This window comes from Melospiza melodia, chromosome 2 (genome assembly GCF_035770615.1).
Source record: "Melospiza melodia melodia isolate bMelMel2 chromosome 2, bMelMel2.pri, whole genome shotgun sequence".
In the NCBI taxonomy this organism is placed as follows: Eukaryota; Metazoa; Chordata; class Aves; order Passeriformes; family Passerellidae; genus Melospiza; species Melospiza melodia.
In genome coordinates, this window is record NC_086195.1 from 111,781,336 (window position 1) to 111,807,351 (window position 26,016).

Genomic DNA, 26,016 nt, shown 5'->3' on the forward strand with positions numbered 1-26,016 from the left:
CAGTGGTACCTGCTCAGTGTCCTGCTTAGACAAAGTCTGTGCAGATCCCCACTTCAGACTAAGTGTTTCTTGGTGTTTCTTGTTGTGTCTGGGTCCTGGGCCCAGAGAGATGAGCAGATCCTGTAGATCAGGGTATGTAATCCAGAAAACTGCTAAAGAAGAGATGAGGAGGGCACGGACAAGATTCATGCTACATAGACAGGTACAAGGAATAAGTAAAATTTTGAGGACTGCCCTGCAGAATACCCTGTTGGCAGCTGATAAACTTATGACCACAAGGTGTTTGCAGGCATTTTGTGCCTTGTCCTCTTCCTCCCCCTCAACTTTTGTTCCCTATTTCCACATACTGATTTCAAGGTAGACAAAATCTGCATATTCTGAAAAGAGCTAAATATCAGCCTGTGCTTAAGAATCAAAAGTAAAAATTTCAACTTCTAAGTAAATTTCTTTTTCCTTTCTAAAGGTTTGTAAGAAGTATTTACGCTATAAAACTTGAAAGTAATTTTTGTATGAGGAATTTTTTTACAGAATGCTGTCATATCAGCCATAATTTTGAATTTACTATGAAAGAATACATAAATGTATATGCCTATGTACTATGCCTAAATACTTTCTTTTGAAAAATTAATAATGCTGGACTAGTATCATAACTCGTATGTTAATGTTAGCTTATGAACTGGGAGCCTAATTTTAATCCCTGCTCCTGAAGCTAGTACTGAAGGTTGTAGCAAAATTTAGAAAGTATGTTTTTAATTCTGAAAGACTTTTTTCCCTCTCAATGTAATGTGGTAAGTTACAAGATTAAAAAAATCTACAAAAATGACCCAGCTGTAGGAGCAAAGAAAAGGAATTAATGATAAGTTAGTGTAACTGGACATCCTCTGCACTGTGTTTTGTATTGGTGAATAAGAACCACTCTCATTTTGACCATTGAATGTTTCTCTTCTCTAAATTAAAAGACAATCAATCACCTTGATATTAATAGTATTTGTAATGCACTATAACTTTCACTAGTGTTTTGTATTTGAAAATGTAACCTCCAAAATCAATTTTCCCACTTCAAAATGTGACCGAACTGACTTATCAGGAATTCCAATAGGTGTATCCTTAAAACTTTCTGCATCTCTGTGAAGTGTTTATATGATGCTTAATAGTGTCTGCAAGCTGCTGTTTTACTCAACTTTCCTGAATTTCAAACATCTATATTTTACTCTCTTATATGCTTTTAACTAAGGTATAGTAGATGCATTTTTGCTTCGGTACTAATTCAAAATGTAATATTCATTTCTTTAGAAGACATTTTTGTTGTTGTGCATGCCTAGTGTTTTGTATGTTGTATATTGCATTCAGAATATTTTTTTCCTTCTCACCTATCCACAAATGCAATGCCGTTCCCATGACGCACCTCTGCTTGCTGTTTACCTGTATGTTAATTCGCTTGACTCCCATTGGCCCACTGCCATCATGTGCTCGCTGCCTGTTATTAAAAGACTCAGTCGACTGCCAAAGCAATGAAGCGACCTCTCGAAGCAACTGTAGACCTGGTACTTTGACCTTTCACCTTTTGCTTTGCATGTAGCTTTTTTTAATTTTATTACGGTTTATTATAATTTATTTTTGGTTTTTTTTTCCCTCAGAGAAGCAACTAATGAAATTTGTATCGCTTTACTTTTCAAACATCAACCGGAAATGATTTCACATACTCATTAATTTACCGGAAGCTCTATTTATCCATCTCATTCTCATATGTAATAGACCGCAGACGATTTAGTTTGTTTCCTAACACAGTTTCATCTTTTTTAAATCTCTCATGAAAAGTCGAATTGAGATAAAACTGCTTTTGTAATTGAAAATGCATTACGTAATCCATTAATCTGTATAATAATAGGAAACGATATTTAAATTTAAAAATAAAAGAAAATACTTGGCAATGAAACACAAGTGGTTTTTTCTCCCTGTACTATTTGAAAACCTACTTAAAGGCAATGCCATTTTCGTTGCTTTAAAGCAAACGTTTCTTTTCAGTAGTTGTGCTGCTGCAGTTCTAGGTGAATAGTACCATGCTTTTGCTACCAATAACAAAATTTCACTCATTTTACATTGCTGTGCTTTGAGTTAATATGCATGGCGAGGCATCCTTAGCCGCTTTAAAAATTACTAAGTTTTTATATTTATCTATATGTTACAGACAAGTTTTTAAAAATGGAGCCATTTTAACTAACTTTCTTATTTGCAGGCCTTTCCTCCTGGTGTTCTTCACCCTTTACCAAAGAGACAAGCACTTGAAAAAAGCAATGGTGCCAGTGCCGTTTTCAATCCCAGTGTCTTGCACTATCAACAGGCTCTTGCCAATGCTCAGTTGCAGCAACATGCAGCGTTTATCCCGACAGGTATGTTGTATCCACATTGAAGCAGTTTAGTATCCCTGAGGTAGCCTCTGTGTCAGGCACTTGCACTTAACAGAAGGTTTTGTTATGCTCCCTTCCCCACTTGAGGTGAAGCCTGCACAGATGATTGCACATTATTTTAATTCCTCTTGCAAAGGACAAGAATTCAAGCAGAAATTTCAACATGCTGTTAAGATGCTTTTTTGCTCATTCATAGCCTTGCTCATCGTTCTCCGGAGTTTGCCCCTTTTTGCCTACTGTAAATAGGCTGGATTTTGACTCGTATCTGTTCCCACTAACAAAACTGCTGGGAAAAGCATCGTGCTTCAGAGATGCCACAGCATCCTCCTGCTCCCTCAGCTGCTGTCTCGCAGCCGTGGGGATTTCCCCAGCCCCACACAAGCACCCTGAGAAGGGGAACACCAGCCATAAACTTCCAGTCAATACCTGCGTGGAAGCACTGGCAAACAACATCACTCCCCACAACTGCACTTCAGGGTTTTCAGGCATCAGATGCATTTTCGTGGTTTTGGAGCACCACCAGAACTTTTTCTAGCGCTTGTGGCTCATAGCTGGGGTTATAATTCTTGACAGACATGATCTGAAGATGAGTGAATGTAATTTGCATTTCAGTGCTTGGAGCTCTGTGAAAATCAGAGTGTTCAGAGATGGCTTGACCTGCACCCTGGCTGGTAGCAGGGCAAGAGAAGGGGTGTGCTGGGTGCTCATGTAAGCAGTTACAACACAACCCTATAAATTGTGTCAGTCAGCCCCACTCCAACTTCCCAAAGGAGAATTTCCCTCCTAAGGAATTCTGTGATTTCATTCATAATTAACAAATTACATATTTTAGTGTCAGGGTGTTCTCGAGTGTGAACTTCAGAATAGTTTAAAACTACGTGTTTGCAAATGTGCTTGACTTTTCAGCAATGTTATTTTAGTTTATAGAAATAACGTCGGTTAAACAAGGAATGAAAGGCAACACATGATGATTTCCCAATCTATCAGCATTCCCATATGTTTTTAAAGATAAAAAACAAACACAGATGGCTTTGACTTCATGGAATTTTTCTATAAGGCCTCAGTAACAACCTTGGAGCCTGCCCCCATATTTGTAATAGTAAGTAAAAGCATAGCCTTATTTTTAGCACATTGGTGCACCAGAATATGTGTGGCAGAAAACACACTGACATTTATGGGAGTGTTTGAAAAAAAATAAATAAATGGTGAGACCGCCTATTTGGTCATGAATGGAAGACTGCCCTGTGCTTGAAGAACATACAGAAATGTCCACAAATTTATTTTACATTGAAACTATGAGAATTTGTAGCATGGTAGGTATTTTTCCTTCCTAATCACTCCCCTTCCGGGCTTATTGCTCTTATTTGCAATTGACAAGGACTTCAAATTAGCTATAGAAAATGCAGTAGTTTAAACCATTTTCAGTGAGAAACCATATGGATATTTTCCAGACTTTTGGAATGTTCATGCTTCCTTAAGTAGCTCAATTTTTGTACTTTTTATTGTCCATCCCTCTTTCCAGCTAACTGTTGTAATTCTAGTTCTAGCTGACCAGTTTGTGGTGGTAGGAGGGGTAGATCTTGAAACCAACCGTAAGAGCCAGGTTGTTGTCAAGTCCCAGCAAAGTGCATGAAAAGAAAGAAGAAACAGTGTATAAAATACCAGATGGAGACCAAGCCACAGAGTAGAAAAACCTTTCTTAAAGTGATGACAATCCTGCTCTTTTCAAACACCATCAGCTCCAAGGAAGGATATTAAAGAGTGGAGTGGGGTATGGGAGGAGTTCAGGAAAGAGAACACCCTCTATAAGAATGGATGTCATGAGCTTTCCATTAAAGATGATACATCTGACATTCCCACATTTCCTGGGAAGGTTGGATTTGGTGGGTGTAAGGACTGTCATGCAACCCACATCTGAGGAGCAATGCATGACATTATCTGTTGGATTTTAAATGATTATGTGATATTTTCTAAACTGGTATAATTTTCAAATGTGTTCCTTGTGTGTGTGTGCGTGTGTGCGTTAAATTTTAAAGACAAGTTTTGCTGCTGGAATATATATAAAACTTAATTGTTTTATATAACTTCTCTGCTTTATTAACCACTGGCTCCCCTAATAAAAAGTGTGGGGCTTGACTTAGCATGGCTTACCTCCGAAGTTCTGCACTTTGTTTGTTTTACATCAGTTTGATTGCTTTGTCACCTTCTCCTTATTGTTCGGTGAACGATCTTAAAAACAGCAGATCTTTTCTCTCTTCCCATTGCTGTTTGTTAGTGTTTCTATAGCCTCTAGAGGAGGAACTTTGTGTATTCTCTGGGGACTGTTCTTGGGTAAGGTCATTCATAGTCACACGAGTCCATACGGGGCTGCAGTAGTAATTCAGCAGGAATACAGGAAGCATATTCGACTCTGTGTCAAATATGCACTACCTTGCACTGGTCTCCTTACCTGCTTGCCGTCACCAGCTTGCTGTATGCACTGTGCTGGAAATAGGCTGATCTCTTTCTTGAATTTGGCCTTTCCAGAAAGGTTAAAGGTGGACTAGGCACCAAAAGTAAACTGCATGGCAGGTGAGCAGTCATCCCACAGCATCTCTGAGGTGCACCGGGAGCCTTCTGCTGGAATGTTCCAGGCTTTGAGGTGTTTAGCTTGGGACTTGTCAAAGTACTGTTTTCTTTGTGTTAAGAATGGGTAGGGTAACATCAAACACAAATTTGGCAAAACCCCTGCAGTAGAATATTCCACTTTCTTTTCCTGCCACATGTCAAAAAATTGGTGAACGTTGATTGCACAACATTGAGCTGTCTGAATTGTGCAATGAGCTCTAAAAGTCCCAAATACTGTGGTCTTGAACCACTGATGTTTTTATAAACAAAAACCTGTTGCTGCAAAAGCACTAAGTGAAAGGATAACATCAATAACTAAAAAAGTTTATGAAGTATCTTGAATATGTACAGAAACTTGCCAAAACCCACACGGTGTATGCAGGAGTTCAGTAAGAACACAATCACCTCTTTGTGTTTAAGCAAAACTGTGAATGACCTTACAGTTTCATTTAACTAACTTACTTCTCTGTGGTTATGCTTGAATCTCACTTTGAATGTTAACTCTAAACAGCTAACCTGTTTCTTCCCTTTATCCACTTTTTTCACCTATCATTGCATGACACGCAGGGTCAGTTTTGTGCATGACACCCGCTACCAGTATTGGTAGGTTCCAAATTTCTTTATTGATCTCTTTTTTTTATACCGTATATGATGTCTATTAACTTGTTTCAAAAATTCTAGGTGAGATTTAGCCACTGACTAGAATTAAAGGTTTGCTTGTCCTTCTGGTTGACTTTGCAGAGTGTTTAAATTTGTAGATGAAAGCCGCAGTTTAGACATGATATCACCTGCTATAACAACTACACTGCAAAAGCATAATACCATGAATTCCAGTCTGCTTTTCAGTTTTCAAAGTTTTATTTCTCTTTATATTTTATATTGTCTAGTACTATAAAATCATAAAATACTGGAAAAAGCCAGCAAATTTCATCAGTGTTTTAAAGTTTCATAGTGGTGTGCCTATTTCTCCTTTGCTGTGTGTTAGAAAGTTTTATCAGCGTTTCCCAGAAATGCCTACTTTGATGCACAGAGGTTCTGTTGAAACTTGTGATCTGAATCGAACTCCTTCTTTAAATATATTTGCAACCTGAAATTAACATTTTGGGCATGCTAAGTGGAAGTCCAATGCCACAGCCTCTGAGACAGAAAAGTAATCTTTCTTCTATTGCCCTATCCAGCGATTTTATTTCTGGGTTTTGGGCCTACTCACATAAACAGTTAAAATATCATGTCTTTAAAGCATCAAATTAATAATTCTCCTGTGAAGATGCTGATTAAAATTCATTCTCAAAATGGGCAAAAGCAGTGTCTTTCACAAAATCGATCTTGCTTTTTTAGATCAAACAAAGTAGTATATGTATCAGGCTAATCATTATCATCCCTCTCCTGATTTTTGCCTCAAGCAGATGGTAATTTAACTCTGATAAAGTCGAACAGTTATGCAGTGCTAGTAGGAAAAAAACGCATAAACTGGATTATAAAGAAAGACGGCGAGTATCTAGCTTACTTCAAAATGAAGATACGTGAAAATAATTCATTTTTAATTGTGTTTAAAAATTAAGATGAACATTTAACAGTTTTCTTCCCAGTATAAACCACTGGGGTTTTTTTAGTAGGATTTTATTTTGAAGTGCATTATAGCTGTACTGAGGGAAAGCAAATTACACATGTAACAATCCACAGGTAATGGGCTATTTTGGTAAAGGCCTCATTTGCACAAGTAATCTTCTTCTTAGAGACAGCACTTGCATTTTCAGTGGTCCTCACTCGTTTTTTTCTGGGAATCGCCGATTGTGTTGACAACCTTCCTTTAATTGTACTTGTAATAAGCTATTTTCCCTTTTTTTTTATTTCTCCGCCACGCTTTCTCGCTTTGCACTGTGATTGCATGCCATCTGCCGGTTTAACCCATGACGATGGCTTGCCGCTCTTGATATTCACCATGCCAAAAATACCACTTCTCTTACCATAATGCTGCACCCTCCTGTTCATTGCTTCCATGGTTCCCCTCCTGAAAGTACCCATGATGCACAACGCTACGGCCGCCACTGTCTCTGCAGCAACAACTCCTGCAACAAGTGTTCCCTTCGCCGCAACAGCCACAGCAAATCAGGTTTGCTCCTTTTAAAGCTTTCTTTCACAAGATCCTGAACTCTAAATGAGTGCTGAGATTTTTATTTTATTTTTTTTAAACAAAAAAAATTCTCACAGAGAATTTTTTTTTTTTATTTCTGTGTTTACCCCATCAAATTTTACTTTTATTTTTAAGTCGTTTATAGCAAGTGTTTGTGGGACAGGTTGCACTTATTTAGAGTTAACATTTGTTGCAAATAATGATGTAGCTGTGTTTTGTGTTGCGATGTTTGTACCTAATTATTGTGTAATTAACCCAGCTGGAGTTAGAATCACCGTATCACTGGACTACTTACAAAAGTCTATTATTAACTCCTAAGTTCAAAAGGAAGATCATCACAGGTTTCAATCATTCAGGTGTGTTAATGTAGCTATCTCCATGAGGTGTGGAAGTGACTAATTTGTAAGCATGGAAGCTGTCAAAAAATCACAAGCAGGACAAGGCAGCTGGAAAAAAATGTGAATGTTTTGTGTAAATACTAGTGATCAAAACAGCAATGAACATATTTATGACTATGCCTGCTTTATATTTGAAAGTGTGTCTTTAACCTGGGAATTACATTTCCCTAAGGAAGAACGCTGATAAAAAGAATCCCAAGGATTGTTGTCTGAGGTAGGCTAGGAAAGATGATACTTTCTCCTCTTCTACTGCAGTTTACGTTAATGGCAGTTTTCATTTTGACTGGGTCCTGTAGGACCTAACTCCCAGGGAAGACATATCTATTGCAGCCCTGGGTGTGTAGCTTTGACTCCTCTGTTGGGGTGGTTCCCACCCTGATGTGCCAAGAGAGGAGTTTGCACAGCTCTTGGATCACTCTGGCTTTTCCCATGCTCTGGGACCATGCTCAGGCACTTCCACCTGAGATGTGTTCCCTTCAGGTTCTGAGAGGTCAGATGGAAAAGCAAACAAGCAGATTTGCTCAGAAGAAACCAAAGGGCTATGTCCCCATCATCTTTCCTTGTGTTGCTCCTGGACAGATTGACAAGCTGTCGCAGACCCAGTAGAAATGCTGTCCTGTTGGTTCCTTCCCCTCCACTTACCAAGGGCTTAGAAAGAAATATGTGAAATTTTTTTTTCACATATTTTGCTTAATAATGATATACTAACAGGTTTATTTTTTTTTTTACTGGCATTCCCAAAACTATTGAGGTATCTCATGGAAAAATACAACTTGCTGCAAGAGTTTATTTTTAATAATTTAGGAAAAATATACTACCTCTGAAATACATCCTACTTTCTTAAAGAAATACAAACCAGTCCATTTTCTTTGGGTTTTTTTAAGGTTCGTTTGCCAACATTGAGATGTTTTTGCTTCTAGCATTTTCATCAAAAGAAAATTGTTGTTTTGTGCTTACTTTTCTGAGAGCTAGCTTGTGAAAAATGCTGGGGTTAGGGATGAAAGTGCAGCAGGCAAAATGTGCATTACACAGTTCTTCCCAGAACAGTATCTACAGCAGAAAATTGTTTGGTGGCATCCAGTGTAGTTTTATGATCTCAAAGTGGTGACAGAGGGACTTGAAGATGCTAAGGGGCTAAGAGAAAATGGGATGGTTTGGGGAGAGGTTGAGCCAGGGACCCTCTCCAGCCCAGGAGTGCAGCTGGGGCAGCTCCACCACCTGCACCCATGAGTGCCAGAGGGGCTGACTGGGCTGAAGGTAGAATAAATACATGGATGCCTACAAAAGGACCAGTAGGCAGGTGGGTTTTTTTAAGTTAATGGGAACACTTTCATGCAAGTAACTAGTGCCCCTGAGAAGACAAAGGTGTGCCTTAATGCTCTTCCTCATCCATCAGGATGGCAGGCAGAGCCCCTTCTTTCCCAGTGCAGATTTTGTTTGCATTGGAGGATTATAGCATTTTGAATTTAACAGGAATTGTAGAAAGTGTCTGTATTAATCTAGTTGCATATGTGTGTGTGTGTGTATACATACAATTCCACGCTGAAATTAATGCATGGTTTAACAGGAGGATGTGTTTTCACTTGTTTAAATTCAGCCATTTGTAAGTCTGGCATCTAGATCATCTGCTTTTCTGGAAGTCTGTGTTAGGACAGGGAAAGTTGTCCTGGAGAGTCTTGTCTCTGTCCCTTGCCTGTAGAATGAGTGTAGGTGTGCTACCAAAGCTCTGCACCACTCCACATGGAGGAGATTAGTCCCACCTCAGGAGCTTATTGGTTTCTGTAGCTTGTGCCATCACAGTCTTCTTTTTTCTCTCTCCTCTCTTTGTTTTAGTCATTTTAAGTCTTTAAAAGCTACTGTTAAAAAACCATGTATTTCAAAGTAGAGAAAGCAGTAGGATTTCATTCTTCTTTATAAGAGAATGAAAACTCCAAGTTTTCTGTTTATTTATAACATCCTAAGATTGGAGACAAAGCTACAGTGCTGGGAAAGCCCCACAGTAACTCTGTGGCTCAAATTCTCAGTATTTCTTTAGCCCAAGAAACATAGCAGGAGCAGGATATTAACTTGGTAATTAGCATGACTTTGTTCATGGTCATAGCATTCTTTGTGTCCTGTTGTATGGGTTTAAACTCTCCTGAGTATTTCAGAAAAGGACTTTTTTATTCCCAAACAGATAAAATTTCCTTTTCTAGTCTGTACCACGCTGCTTTACATATCTGTGAGGTACAGTTTCCTCTCTCCAGTGTCTCTACCATAGTTTTTTTTACAACCTTCAGCTTGTTCCATTTCATCTCCCACAGCTTCTTCTCAATTCTGGGCATGAAAAGGAAGTTTCAGCAGGGCTTAATAATTTATCTTAATATAATTTGGTTTAGTACTCTGACCTGGGGAAAGATTGCGGGTCTTCCTGGGACTGAGTGTGATCATCCCAGTGTCTTTGAAGCACAAGTGGAAGGGAAAAGTCAACATCCCAAAAGTTATGGAGTCTCAGCTGATGGCTAATAAAACACAGTAACTCTGTTGGGTCCAGTAAATTATTTAGTATGTGCTGTCAGTGTCTGTTTAGAAAAAATAAGTCACTGTGTCTCATGTCTTCTGTACATCCTTTCTTTCAGAAAATAACATGAGTAAGAGCTCAAAGTACACCTGCACGGGCACACACTGTCAGTGATGCTTGGCCAGCAGCTCTGGGCATTGTGTGTTCAATGTGTGGCACGATGCACGTGAAAAGATTGTGTAGACTTAAAGGCTGAATGTACTGTGTACATCTGTGCAGGGTGACACCAGTTAAGAACATATGAAAAATTTGGCATCCCTTGCTTTTTCTAACTTAGAAAAGTTAGGTTTTAAAAATAATTTTCTTGCAGTGTAGTTCAGAGGGGAAGATGCAGTGCAATGCAATGCAAACAGGATGCTGCAAAATGCCCCACTTACTGCAGCTGCCAAGCTGTGGTGAGAGGGAATGGAGGGGAGGGGACTTCAGCTTTCCAGTGAAAGCTAGCTGGAAAGGTACATGTCCAAGAGCATGACTGGTCAGAGGTAAAAGGCCATACCCCTTTTCCTTCTTCTGCTCTTCACAATTGCTCCAGCCATTCCTGCTAGGATGTGGCTTGAAGCCTCAGCTGCTTAACCCCAATTCAGCAGCAGATGCTTGATGAACTTTCAGTTCAGTTGTTTGGAGATGCTGACAGCGTTTTCTTGGAGCAAAGTTTGAAACTGTGTGAAATGATGGTGAGAAGCAGCGTTAGAATGTGAATACAGAGGTTTGGTCCTAGCTCCCTCTAGTGCATGCATGTGGACAGAGATACGGAGGATGTCCTGCTTAAAATATTAATACAGTCTTTGTGTGTAAATATGTACTTCAGAGATCTTTAACAAAGCTTTTGTTACTCCTTCAGCTAGTGGGCTAGCAATACTCAAGCAAGCAAGGAAACTGTTACCTGCTGAGCTTCACTCACAGGTAGAGTCACAGAATCATTTAGCTTGGAAAAAAACTCTAAGATCATTGAGTTCAGCTGTTAACCCAGGACTGCCAAGTTCACCACTAAACCGTGCCCCTAAGTGCAGCAGTCTTTTAAAAACCTCCAGGGATGGTGACTGCTTTGGGCACAGTTTCAGTGCTTGACAATGCTTTCCATGAAGAAATGTTGCCTAATATCCAATCTAAACCTCCCCTGGTACAGCTTGAGGTGATTTTCTCTCATCCTATCATTTGTTACTTGGGAGAAAAACCAATCCCCACCTTGATACCACCTCCTTTCAGGGGGTTGTAGAGGTGAAGAGCAATATTTACTGACTGTTTTTTAGGCTAAGAATGTACAGTGCTGCAATTTCAGGATGATATAAAAGTCATAGATCTTAAAGAAAATTATTTTGGAAGGTTTTTTTCTCTTCTTGTTTTGCTGTTTACTTTATGAGAAAATACAGGATTAGAAATTTGGGGAAAGATTAGATAGAGCCTATTTGGAGATAAGGATGTTTCTATTAATGGAAACGCAGTCAAATGTGACTTCCTCCACCCTGCACACCAAACGTAATTTAACAGAGGATGGTTTATCCTGGCATTATTTGAGAGAGATGTTATTCTGACTTTTGGGGCTGAAGTTCAGTTTTAAGTAAGGCAAACAACTCCTTGTGGGGGCTTTAAATTTCTAAATTAGAAAGCCTCACTACGGTTCCATTTATATCTATTTATCTTGTTGAGTCCTACAAGGATTAGAAGGTTAGAATTCAGCCCAAAATTAAGACACTTAAGTGTTGGTGTCTAAGTATGGGTGTCTACATGCAAGATACAAGTTTAAGGACCCATTGTAGACAGTGAAGTTTATCAGCCCAGTCAGATGAAATCTGGAGAGTAGCCTGGCTTGTCCTTCAAAAGTCTCACAGGGCTTGGTTCAGTTGCCTAAACATGTGTCTGGTGATGTTTGAGGTTGTCCCAAGATAACCTTGGAAGTCTGTGTTACCCAAGACATTTTCACAAGCTTGGCAGATGCAACACAGGACCTGCAGACAAATTTGCACACCTACTTCTGAACTAGCAGTGGGATGACAGGCAGGAGACATTAGTCCTTAGCCCAAGTGGTATCAACCCCTGGTGAGCACATGGCCCAAGCCTGCGCCTGGTGAGCACATGAAGGGATCTCCAGGCTGTGCTGGCTTACTGACTGGGTTGTGTCACCTCAGTGAGGGTGGCAGGGGTTTAAGACACCAGCATTCCTGTGTCCTAATCTGTGTCCTCAGGTTCAGTGAGTTTTTTCATAGCTCCTGGTTATTAGAGGACATATACCAAATTCCAAGCAATGTGAGTCTTGCTCACATCACATCAGTTCAGAACAATTCATGGCTTTATTTTTTGTACCAATGAAAATGGGCAGAGACTGATAGTATAAAAATAGCATAATAGAGAATGCTGCTCAAAGACGTTATTTTGTGACATTATTCTACTGGTTATATGACCTTTTATCAAGAAGGAAATAGTAAAAAGCATATCCAAAAGAAAAATTAAATACTTAGAGCCTGTGTCTAAAAAGAAATAAAAGATCAACAGGCTGTCTCATGCTAAGGCTTGTGATTATCTGGCACAGCTGCTTTAAATTATGCATCAGCATTTGCACTGAATTAGGTGGCAATTATGCAGATATTAATTATGAAATCATTCAGTAGCCTTCAGTTCTGTCAAAATCTGTTAGAATACAATGAAGCAAAAATAAAAATAGTTATGTTTTGAGTGTCGCAAACAAAAAGACAATTAAAATATTTGCCCCAGAATTCAAAAACTAGTTAACATAGTGTAAAATACAAAGATGCCAAGCTTTTGGGATTTGGAATACCATGTGTGGTGGCTTTGTCAGGAGGGAGCAGAGCTGGGACATGCAGCAACAGAGCACCTGTCCTTGCCAAGGTGCCTGCAAAGGCAGCAGCACTCCCAAGGGAGGCAGGTTCTCCTCAGACCAGAATGTCTGAGGGGGCACTGACTGCAGGTGATCTCCCCTTCTGCACAAAGCAGACATGCCAGATGCTCCCTTGTGCAAATATTCCTTGGTGTCCCCAGCAGGACTTCCTCTCCATTGCTCTGTAACCCAGGAGGCTGTCTGGCAGGGCAGGGAGCTGCCCATGGCACTGCTGACAAGGCTTTTACTGCCTCGCGTTCCCTTTCTTCCTCATGGAAACCTGAAAAGTAGCAATATGCTGAGAAAATGAATTGAAAAATCTGGTAAATAGTAGGAAATTGACTATTTTTGTGGTTGTTTAAAAGCAAGCTTTTGAGAAAGAAGGTGAGAATTGAAACAAATGTTATTTACATCCTTAATGCCAGCATACAAGAACATTATAAATAAGACCCTATGCGAAATTCATAGAAAACCTTTAATTGCAGTTTCTGAGGGAATGAGGGAACAGGTAAGAAAGCACTTCTTCTGGGAATAGTGAGTATCTAAATCATTTTAGTTTTGTTTTAGGTTTTTTTCTGACTGAAAGTTTTGGTCTAAAAGTTCCCTAAAGTTCCAAGTTAAATGCTCCTATCTAAAATTCCATTCCAACAACAGAAAGAGTGATTTGAATCTGACTTGGAAAAGTCCAGAAAAGGAGACAGAGGAACAGGTTCTATCCTCAGACACATCATCAGAAGAAATACTTCCAGGGAGCCAGCTCAGAGGAGAACAGTGCTGGGCATCTAGCGAGCCCATCTAAGGATTGACCATATTGCTTTGTACCTGCACCAGGCTGGAAAAACAAACCTAAGTGACCCTTGAATCATTTCTCTAGAGAAGATATTTAAATAGCAATAGTTTATCATAGCAGGAAGGGCAAACTTAAACTGCTTGCTGCTTCTTCCATGCTAGACACATAAGAATCACAAACCTCGTCTCACTCAAGTTATTTTGTCTGACACAGGTAAGTAGCTGGGTCTCACAGACTCAAGAAGTGAGAGTTTCCAATATTAAAGCCCACAGCAAATCTTGAACAGTGTCAAGAAAGCATCTTTTGAACTGCCTTGAAGCAACTGATGGTACAAAATAAGTGGCAAAACTATTTTCTAAGGCAGGAGAGAAGCAAAACTAAAATATTACCCTGGAAAACACAATGGAACTCTATTTTATTTTCATGCAAACTTTACTGAGTATTTGTTTTAATAATTTTTTTTGGCCTCTTAACATAGCATGTTGTTTCTTTGTAGATTATAAAAAGTTCCAGCAGGCTTGTATATGGAACTTTAGATTGCATGTCCATATACAAGAAGCCAGTGGGGAAGAAATGGAAAAATCTCAGCTCTGTTTTGGGGTTTTTTTAGAAATTCTCCCATCATACCCCTCTCCCCTGTATAGGACTAAAACCTGACTTCCTCTGGTATCCTGCTAGATGGCAGTGTCACACAACATCAGCAGTAAGCGAAGGCTTCATTCTTTATGTAACAAAAACCAAAACAGATTTCCCTTCCCTGTTACAGAAATTTAAAGAAAAAATGTTGATGTTTGATATGATAATCTCTTTTTATGTTCTTGCATTCAATTATTCAACAACTGATACTTTGACAAGTGGAGTAAAAGTCTTTTGGGGCATATATTTATTATTTAAACATAGAAAATTATTTCTGAGGTCCACCAATTTTGTAGGCATTTGGGGGAAAATGAGTTTGTTTCGTGGTTTATACACACAGCTCCATGTGAGTCTGGGTTTTTCCATCATGAAATTTTAACAACACAGAGCAGTGTGGAGCTCCAGATGTACTTGTCTGGGATCCTGTCCTTTAAAATAATTGCATCTGGACATCTCTAGGTTCTCCAAGTACTTTCCCTTGAATTAAGCGAACATCATATTTTTATCTTGGTGTATGATTTATTGCCTACTCGAAATGCCAGTCTTTGGCTTTGAGTGTGCAGGAGGCTACACTGGAAACATCTATATATTTAGTTTTGTTATTTGTATCTGTTGTGACTTTCAGCTGGATACAAAACTTTGCTGAGTTGCCTGACTTCATTTTTGGTGCAGTGTTACCTGCCATGGCACACACTGGTATGCATGGCTGTTTATGTGAGAGTAATCAGATAAGAGGAAAATTAAGGAAGTGGTAAGTAGTCAAAAGTCAGGAAGGTTAAGGCTTCCTCATAGAAGTTATGAGTATAGTGAGTTTTATAAAACCGATTCAAGGTCTTATGAGTAACCTTGATCAACATAAATTTGGTCCTTTTCTGTGTTCAATTTTAGTTCTGGATGTTGTCTCTTGCTCTCAGAAGGGGGTCTGAACGGGAGTGCCAGGTTTTGGGAGAGGAGGAGTTTCAGAGTGGTGATAATTGCAGACATGCCAGCTGTGCTCTGTTTGCAGTGGTGCCTTTGCCTGAAAAGGACGCTGTATGTGTATTGGCAGCCTCATGTTGCATAGTGTGGGCATGCTTGGTGTCTAAAAGGAAAGTGCAAAGCAGGTTTTGTTAAAAAAAAGGCTAAGTGAGGATGTTGGGGTGGAGAAGTAACACCCCTGCAAGAGAAATATGGGCACTTCCGCAGATAATGCACAACTTGTGCTTGACTTTCACTCCTTTGTGCTCTCAGTTTCTCTGGGCAAGCCTATTCTGGTAGTTTCTAAAATTCAAGAAGAGGAGGAAAATGACCTAAAAGTAGGAAATGAAAAATACAGATTATTGCAGTAGCTTGGACCTGCTAGGAGGTAAAATTGAGTGGCTATCCAAAACAGTCACTGCATGGGTGCTCCTAAAATACTACAGCAGTGGTTTTCTCACTTCTATATAGTCTGTCTGCTGCCTCTGCAATGAGTTAAAAATAGATTTTGGTAGAATATATTAGCATATGTTATGATCAATTTTTAGCACTGCATTATTTATTACTTTAAAGAAGAATAAATAAAGCCAGATTGCTTTCATTTCTAAACCAAGTAATGCTCTGTTTCTCCAGAGTGAGTAAATACTTATTAAGTTGGACTTAAATATTGTACATTATTACTTGAGTAAATACCTATTGAAGCTCATAAGCAAGCTAAGGAGTTGGCAGCACAAGTGGCTTTGGTCTCTTCTCTCAGGACCTTGTGACAATTAAAAGAGAAAAATGGTGCTGGCTGAGACCTTGAACCCTTTGGGATCCCATAATTGCCTTGAAATTTTTTTTTTAGCTCATCATGAAGAGCTGGATTCAGACAAGGTCTCTGTCAGCTTTATGACACTCTAATGGCCAACAGCTTGTGCCTGATGGAATGAAAATGTGCAAGCAGATGTGTCCACTTCAGCATGGACATCTGACCCTCAGCCATTTCCAGAGGCATGTCATTAACATATGGGACAGGCAAAACTGTGCACACTCAAATTTAGGGAAGAAAAGAGAGGATGGCACAGGGCACCAGAATTACCATGTGAGGGAATGGCCTATGAGAAAGCCAAGGAAAAAGGACCTCCATCCCTCAGGAAACACCTGATGCCCCCATATTAAACCCTGTATGGGCAGGCAGCCACCTGTGGCCCAGACATCTCACTTGCTGTGTACAAATCAGAGGTCATCTTATTGATGAACAAAGTAGACAAATATATTGGGGCTGAACTGGATTAATGGAAAAGCAATAAGAGAAAATCCTCCTTCAGCCCTGGATTGAAGAGAGGACCATGGTTAGTGAATAAAACAAAGCACATATCCATTAAATGATGATATGCTGGAAATGAGAACAAGGTTTCAGGGGAGAAAGAGTAGCAAATTAAAAGTCCAGGCTGCATTTAATGCAAGCAAGGGTTGGAGCTGGCTCATCTGTCAGTGGTTGAGACAGGGACAAAACCTATTCCATGGGACAGTGTTGGTGGGACCCCTGGTGTGGGCAAATAGAATGTTTGGGATGGTGCTCCATGGAGGTGCCGCTGCAGAATTTGTGGGGGAAAGGAGGGGGAAAAGTCCATCTATAAGGCTATGTAAAAATTAAATAAGACCAGGCATAACTGATACAATAGGGATTACTTTCAGTAAGTGTCTGAGCATTTACTTATCTTTTTCCACTACTAATTTAAAAAAAAGAAAAGAAAAAAATAAAAGTTGTGTATTTTGAAGAAAAGGAACATTATAAGAGAAAATGAAAAATAAAGACATGGAGGCATTTCCCAAAGGCATGGGGAAATAGAAATAGTCTTGGGTTCCCTGTCATAAGGAAGAAATACTTGGTGTTGCTTTTATTTTTAGAAAGAGGGAGAAGTTATGAGACAGCCTGATATGAGCCGGCTGTCTGAAAATATCTGTCATTTTTAATGTATACTCCAGCTATATCTGACCAGTCTGCTACTCGTGTGAAAAACATGCAAACAGAAAATGCCACTGTGGAAAGGTTCATCTATCCTGACCCAGGTGTTCAGAAGTTAAATACCTTGGTGCAAGCTGTTCACCACAGACTCTCATTTGGTGGAGGGCAAAAAAGCATCATGAGTTGATAATCTGTCTGATGCTAAAATAACTTGCCTGAGGTAGCCTAGGAAGATGTAAAATGGGTGACTGGCTGAGACATTCGTGTCTGAAATGCTCTGAGATAAATCCTGTTTACAAGAAACTCCTGTTACTACATTGCTTTCAAAATGGAAGGCTGGGCAGACCAGAATGTTTGCTATGTCTGAGTTAATTTTTGGAGGTGTAAGTGCTTTGTAGTGTAAAGATCAAATACAGTCTTAACATCTTCTTAAAATATATTAGCTTATAAAGCACAGTGTATTTTGGAGTAATAATTCAAAACTTCTGAAAAAGAAACATGTCAGTGTTAGATGCAAAGTCATGTTTTCCAGCTGATCCACTGTGACAGGTCTTTAGTTGAACAAGAGTTCATGTACACTGAATTCATGCAGAATGGTAAATTTTCTGTATTCATCATTGTATAATAAATCTGGAACTGGAAAATGCATTTAAGTCAGAGACTATAAAGAGGCTTTGTGAATTGTAGCTTCAAAACAGAAAATCTCAAGCCAAACAGCGTTCTTGTAATTCCTAGAACCTAGTCACGATTCTCTGTAATTTGGTCAATTCTATGAACTGTATCAAGTAAAGCAGTAACCTGGGTGTCAGAAAAGAGTTCACAAAAATGGAATTTCTACTTTAATTTAAAAAGACTTTCAATATTACTTTTTGAGTCTTGAGACAATGACTGATCACAGCCACCTTTGCCAGGTCTGGGGAACTCCCAAATCAATTTATCTGCACTGGTAGTTGGTGAGAAGCTGAAACCATTGGCAGTAATATCTCTCTTGGTTGTCATTCCCCTGGATGACACTGCAGAACTGTACCACCCTTATGAGCAGCCCTGAATTTTGGGATGTTCTGTGTTGCCCAAGGGGCTTAATGACCACTATGATCACTCAGAAGTCCTGAAGCTAAAGGTCTAAGAGAGGCATGCACTGGTAGGAGAGAAAGTCTTGACATTTAGGAGCTGAAAATGTCACATCTAAAGAGCTGGAAAATTTTGAGTAGTGAGTGTAGAAAGTAGTTTGCAGAAATTTAGTTTCACTTGTGTTACTAGTTTCAGTGAGGTCTGTTAACTGTCATTGGCACAGTGTGAATGATTTTAATCTAAAGGATAGTCAGCTTTCTGCCACTTCAAACATGTGCCAAGAAAGAAGATGATGGAGAGGGTACCTTTGTCTGTGATTACCTCAAAAAAATGCTCTTTTCTGTTCTTAAATCTTCTGTGAAGTACTATGCAAGGCTCTAAGTGCCCAGCCATTTTGCTTATGCTGGAATTAGTCTTCTTATTAGATCTTTTACTGCAGCAGCAGAAGGTGTGTTTTCTGGCGTGTCTGTATCCACACCTGTGGTTCTTAACCATTCAGAGCAGGAGAAAATGCATTCCCATGCTTGACCTGTCTTTTTATAGTCTTGTTTTTCAGGGTTTTTTCTTATATATACTATAGTAAAAGTGTCATGACATTGCATCCTGTTGCTGTGAAGTATAATGTTATAATAGTACCAGAGCAAATATGACAAGTCATATATATGTGCATTTGAGATGTAATTCTTCAAAGAGTAGTGAACATGAAGGTGGCTGGACCTATTTACAATAACAAGGGAATGCAGACTCTGTAGAAAGTGTTTGCAGGGATGTTCCTTCTCCAGTACAGCTTCTCCTTTTTCAGCATGCAAGTGATGGAGCAATTAGCAGCGATGCAGACTTAGATAACCTCTGCCTTCCATCACAGTTTATTACTTCATTTGTAGATTAAACAGGACAGGTTCACAGTGTGTTTTCCATGTAAAGTAGTTTAGCATTTCATGTTTCTCTGTCAGACACAGCGAAAAAAAAACAGTGGCAGAAGCTGATGCCTGTGTATGTAGCTGTGGCAGAGTTGTGATATCTTTTGAGAAATAGGGTGTGAACATGCAATTAAAGACTACGGGAGACGTTTTACACTTTGTGGCTAAGGTTAAAAAAGAAATGTAGCTCCTCAGTTCTGTGGTGCTGCACTGGAGAAGCTTGTTCTGAAGGAGACACTTGAGGGTTTTTTCCTAGGAGGACTCCTACGTGTACTAGAAATAGCTGGGTGCAGCATGCCCTAGTTACGGCCCTTGTACAAGGGGCGGCACATCGAGGATGATGCGGTGGGAGCAAGCCAGCTCCACAGCCACTGGCAGCAGGGGAGGCATGGCAGTGACAGCTCCAGCTGCTCCTCTGGCACCTGCAACCCATAAACAGGACATGCTTGCCCAGAAAAGAAAGTGCTCACATTGTCTTCGCTGTTTTCCTGAGTTGTGACAGGAGGAGAGAAAAGGCAGGAATAGGGACACAGCAGTGAAGTCCTTACCTTGGGCTTTGCCACTCACCAGGGCAGGGAAGAGAAGGGGTCTCTGCTCTTCCACAGCGCCCAGGACCCCTCTGTCCTGCCTGGACAGTCCACAGCAGGATGAGAGGCACTTGGGTTAATCACAGTTCCAGGAATAGTCCTGCCATTTTCCTGAGAAGCAGCCTGAGATTAGGCCCTCTGCCTTCTCTGTCACACATTTTGGGGGAACTGTGAACACCGGTCTTGTGGGACTGTTTGACCAAAGTAATCTTGGCAGAAGGAGGTTACCTGTCTCCCTGTAGTCAAGAAAAAAACTATAGGAAATTCAAGTTTATCCCCTCAAGAGTTGGCAGATGATGTAGTCAGCTGCAGTGCTGAAATTCTGAGATTTTACTGAGTAAGAAACTTACTGAGTAAGTTTCAGGTTATGTCCTATTAAATGAGACCTTAGGATCTTTTAAATACACTTGTGTGATTATGGCTAACTCAGTGTAGCTAAAGCTGCTTTATTAATTTCATTAATGTTGGGTTGTAACATGCTAAAAATACTAGTGCTGAAAATCTTGGTCATTTCTTATTTTCAGCATGGCTGTGTTCTTTATATGTATTGTCAAATCACTGTGCTGGAGCTGGACCAGGATTATCACAGACAGGGCTTTATTATTTGAGCAAAGGTATTTCTTTGTTATTTCAAAAGGAAACAGAAGATAGGCGATAAGCTAACAAACTCACAATGGGTGGAAGTTCATTAAAAATATATGTCCTTGTTGTGTGCATGATGTATTTAGATGTTAAGTCCTTTGGAGCAGCAGGTGTTTGTACAGTGTCATTACAATGGGGCCTCACGTGTCACCAGATTTCCAGAGCTGATGGCAATCAAATATGGCTTTTTGGCTTGCTGGCAAGGTCACTGGGGTCAGGGAGATGGTGCTTGTGTACAGGGAGAGAGGCAGTGAAGCTGTGAGGAGCAGTGGGGTGCTGGGCAGGGGACTGGGACGAGCACCTGCCATGCAGAGCCAAGTGTGTTTCTTTTTGGTGGTGTGTATGTCAGAGGTAGTATGTTGCTTAAGTTACTTTCCAAACACTTTTTTCCCCCTTTTTAATGTAAATATTGCATAAAGCAGTGGTCTAGCTTCATAATACACAAGTAGGTCCAAGTATGCCACATGCCAAATGAAGCAGGAAGAGCAGGCAATACACTCTTAATTCCTTGACTTGTGCTTAAGTCTGGAGCACAGGATAGCAATGGTGTGATAAAATATCAAACTTCTGCCTTTTGATATCACTTTCACTGACAGCCATTTCAGGCAGGTGATGGGAATCTGAACCATTTTCCAATACTGTGAGCAGGTGGAGTTGGTTGCTGAGCACACTGTGCATTTAACCTTTGCAATATTGGAAGCACAAGTAAAATACACCTGTAAAATGATTTTTTCACCCTCCATTTGAGACACCATGAAGGTAAAGCAGCAAGGTTAGTGACTAGTTAGGTGCACAGAGGTACCACTATAGTATTCCCCCTGGAATCCTTGCCATAAGGAAGCGTGATAAAACCTCTCAAGTTCACTGATCTGCAGTTAAATTTTTTAGAGAACAAGCATGCTAGCAATGTAGAAGTGCATTGAAAAGACAGTTTTGCTTCATGAAAACACCCAGGCCAGTACATCTTTTTGCTTGTTAGTGGCAAGGAGCCCTGCCTCCACTGTTTCCCCTGGTCATTCCTGACTTTCTGCGAGCACAGTGGAGCTGAGAATGGCCCCAGGTGCAGATGCACTTTGAGCTTCTCTGGGAGGTGCAGGGCTTCCACCTCCACTGATAGGCAGGGCACTGAGGGTGCACACCCACCTACAGCCAGGCCCTGGGTGCAGCACTGCCCTCCAGGATTCTGACACATAAAGCTCCCCCTCTGCGCGTTCTCACACGTGTGCAGGGGATGACACCGGGTGTGTGAGACACAAACGCCTCACAGGCAGCCTGAGGACACAGGACACTGTCCCACAGGGCACGTTTTCCCACACAGGATGCTGTCCCACACGGGACGCTGTCCCACAGGGGACATTTTCCCACACAGGGCACTGTCCCACACGGGACGCTGTCCCACAGGGGACGTTTTCCCACACAGGGCACTGTCCCACACGGGACGCTGTCCCCCATGGGACGTTGTCCCACACAGGGCACTGTCCCACACGGGACACTGTCCCACATGGGACGCTGTCCCACAGGGGACGTTTTCCCACACAGGGCGCTGTCCCACACAGGACACTGTCCCACATGGGACGCTGTCCCACAGGGCACTGTCCCACATGGGACGCTGTCCCACAGGGGATGTTTTCCCACATGGCACGCTATCCCACACGGGACGCTGTCCTGTGTGAGCTGTGCCTGAGCCCAGTTAGGCCAGCACAGGCCGGCTGGGTGCACTGCTGTCCCCACGTCACCTAAAAGCGCGATCACGCTTTCCCTTTCTCTCCACAGATAATCCTGAAATAGCCGCCAGGAGCGGGACGGAGTGTCACGAAGCCTCCCTGCGGACGGCCAAGCACGGCTACTGTACATACTACCCCGTCTCCTCCTCTCTAGAGTTGCCACAAACTGCATGCTAAGTCAAGAATTTGTTCTTATGGACAAATCAAAAACTCAAAAAAGCTAGTGCTGCTATGTCATATATGAATATTAAATATGGTATGCTTACTATACTCCAACCTAAAATAGTTAACTACCTGATACCAGCTGTGATGTTTCAAGACATAAAGGATAACATTTAGTTTTAAAGGTTTTCTAAGCATAGTTTAATTATTGCAAATATTGTCGTTTCTCCATAACTACACCTAACGAAAATGGTCCAGATCAGTTCGTCTCGTGAGATTCCACGTTTATGAATCTTTCGAGCTCAGCAATAATTGAATTGCATTGACTAAAAACTTTCCCCAGTTGCAGGTTTAATTTTCACCCAAACTATGATTCGGGGTTTTCTTCTCAGTTAAAAAAAAAATCTTGGTTTTGCTCCCTTGGTGAGTTGATTCCAAGACAGAAGAGATGAAACGCAGCCCGGTGTCCTGCACATCATCCTGCCAATCTGATATTTTTAGCCAGAAGTCCAAAGTAAAGCACAAAGTCTTTAGATGCACATGGTTGGTGTTTGACTTGTATGGAGAAGTTGCATTTGAATCATAGCAGAATAGCAGAAGAAAATTTTAAAAATTTTGCACAGTATGAACTTCATACCCCTTTCAATCCCCAAAAGAACAAAGTCTTGAGAATATTATTTTACGAGTATATTTATAATGTTTTTAAAATAGACTTTGCAGAAGTGCCTAAATTTTGTCACATCAGACTTGATGAAAGTGAGCCTGATGCCAACAGTCAAATCTCATCGGACGTGAATAATCTTTGAAACTCATAGTCAGGTTACCAAAAAGATCCAAGCTGTTAAGAAGTAATTTCTACAAGTGTAAAATCAAACAAAACAAAAAAAAAACCAAGACCAAACTAACAAAAGAAAAGGCAAAAAAAAAGGCTGTAGATTAAGAGATTGTATGATACTCTAATTTAATTAAAATTCAGTTGAGTCACTGAGACTTCATAGGTGACTTTAATCTAGGCTATTAACTGAACACTAAGAATGTAGAATGAGATTCAGTTTAATAAATCATTACTGTATTTGCATTTTTTTAATTGGATTATAAGATTGTAACCAGATTAGAGTGGAGAAAAAATAGTTCTTTTAATTGTTTTCCTTTAAAAACATATTTTATGTCACAAAAGTATGAAGATATCTTTAATACAATTATATACATGTTATATATACATACATACATACATATATATGGATGAAGCAGATTTTAATGTTGTTTACTTTTTTAAATACTTTGTTGATTTACAAGGTAATTATATATGTATAATTAAAATTTCATTTGTTTGATTTGAGATTTGTTTCAAGCACTATTGTACCAAATATTTCATATTTCACATTTTATATGTTGCACATGTATCACATAAATGACATAGTTTTTAAATTATTGTTTAAAAAAACAAGACAGCTGTTATAAGTGGATATTATGTATAATTGTTTGCAGCATAAGTTTTCTATGTGGACATTACTAGTGATTGCAGTATTTTAACTTAACCTCTTCAGATTGATTGTAAACTATTTTAAACTTTGGCAGCACTGCCTGTTCTGAACGACTGAAGGCACTAACCATATTATTATTTGTCTAGGAAATTATTTTCCAGGCTAAATCTTGTTTGTCCGATGTCTAATTACTATCTATTTATATATAAAGCTGGAGATTTGATCATCCGAAAGAAAAACAAATAATCACAATTTGATTGTAAAATTAACATAGTGCTTGTAACGTTGCGTTAGTTTAATTTGTGGAAAAATAATGTATCTTAACTTGTTATTTAGCAGTTAAGGTATCACCATTATATACTATTAAAACACTAATATTTGTAGACTTTCTCAGTCATTATAACTAGGTAGTTGACACTGCAACTTGCCTATATCTGTCAAAGTTGTTTTTATTTTTTTATAATAGTTAATTTAGGCATTTGGGTAGTTTATTGTATAATACTAAATGGTAAATTATCCATGTTTAAATATTTTATGTAGATAACTCTTCAAGACATCATTTTGTGTGAACTTTTTATGTTTCAAAATTACTGTTATTCTATGTTTTTTACAATTAATACAATATTACTATTTTTTGCCCATGGATGACGAAGCTTCAGATACATCAGGTCTTTCATCCAGATAAACTGACAGACAAAAAGAGAAAATGTATTTTTAATAAGAGATCCACTTTCCGACTTTATGACTTTGTAATATTCCTGAAAACTGTACAAGTACAAACCTATGCTAACAGTAAGGAGGCAATTACAGAGATGTGCAAATACATGTACAACAGATTCTGCATTTTATTTATTTATAAAGTAATTTTATAGACTATTTCAAAATTTGGGAAGATCTAAAACTATTTTTCTGTATAAATATTATTTGCCAAAACTTTGTTTATATTTTAAAAAAAAGTCTAATGAAAATTATTAAATTTTAAATGCTTTGTTTAATTAAAAAAATACAACAAGAAATATAACCCCCTAAAATAACCATGAGATGGGCCAACACGGAGACAGTAAATACTGTAGCTGGGACATGGTTTCAAGTGACTTGAGATGTCTCAGTGCTTATTTTCTTCAAAGGATACAGCACCTCACCAAAATACCTTTTTGTTTGCCTCTCTCATCCAGCATAATTGACGACACGTACAATGAATATTTCAGTAACAGTTAAAAGAAACCCCTCCATTCACTCTTTTCCAGCATATATAATTACTAGTGGTCTGTTAAATAGCCATTCTATTTCTGTTGTGACGTTAAATTCATTCACCCAATGTACAACCACTGAAATAAAAAGAAGCATTTTAAAATGAGAGCGGAGTCGGGGCGATCCTTTCTTGTGGCGCGCTCTGGGAAGAGGGGCCTGGGGTAACAAAAAATAGGAATCTTTAAAAGGTATGTATTACTTTAATTTTATTTTTTCCTTAATTGCTTGTTCAGATAACAAACCCTTAAGTTCAATCCCCAGGTGCAGGACATGCAGATGCTGTGTGAGGAAGCCCATGCCCTTCTCCTGCACCACATGCCTCCAACAGCCATCCCAAGCCCTTCCCGCCCATCCGTGCATGCCGGGGTGCAGACCAGGCACTGGCTATGCCAGGCTGGTTATTGCCTGACCATTGTGGCATATTTTTGGTGGCACCTCTTTTGCATCTTCTTTTCTTTCCTACATCTTGAAGAGTGTTACAGCCACAGATAATCCCTGTTATCTGCTAATTCCTCTGGAGAGAGCAGTGTCACAGAGGAGTTGTGTACCCACAGGCAGGGACTGCATGGCAGACTAGTGACAGAGGAGGGATTAAATTAAACACTCTGGCTGGCAGCTCTGTCGTTGCTTCACACTGCCTTCTCTGATTTATTTTTTTTAATGCTTTTAAAGAAAGGAAATACAATCCTGCAGAATCAAGAAGAGTTTGTGTCATAAAGTTGTCTACGCTTCATCAGCACAGGGCTGCTTTGAAAGGAGCCCAAAGTCACAAGTGATGAGGAAAACCACCAGGTCAACCAGTCCATTTGGATGTATCACAGGCATACTGAGCCAGAAGCCTGCTGAGAATGAGTATGTGGGATGGAGAGGAGAAATAGGATGACTTGCAGGGACAGGGAAG

The 26,016-nt window shown here is 39.7% G+C and overlaps 1 protein-coding gene across 7 annotated transcripts in view; it reads left to right on the plus strand.

The window, feature by feature from the left end:
- Positions 1 to 25,221, plus strand: part of MBNL2 (muscleblind like splicing regulator 2) — a 106,293-nt gene extending 81,072 nt beyond the window's left edge. For 2 of the 7 annotated variants that reach the window (XM_063149558.1, XM_063149559.1), the window contains exons 6-10: positions 1,491 to 1,544; positions 2,237 to 2,390; positions 5,583 to 5,618; positions 7,034 to 7,128; positions 22,268 to 22,425. In XM_063149558.1, coding sequence (XP_063005628.1) covers positions 1,491 to 1,544; positions 2,237 to 2,390; positions 5,583 to 5,618; positions 7,034 to 7,128; positions 22,268 to 22,282 — 354 coding nt within the window. In that variant the 3' untranslated portion in view covers positions 22,283 to 22,425. Of the gene's footprint in view, positions 1 to 1,490; positions 1,545 to 2,236; positions 2,391 to 5,582; positions 5,619 to 7,033; positions 7,129 to 22,267 lie in introns of all 7 variants that reach the window. The other 5 variants (XM_063149561.1, XM_063149562.1, XM_063149560.1 and 2 more) reach the window with 5 other exon arrangements.
- The last annotated feature ends 795 nt before the right edge of the window (positions 25,222 to 26,016 follow it).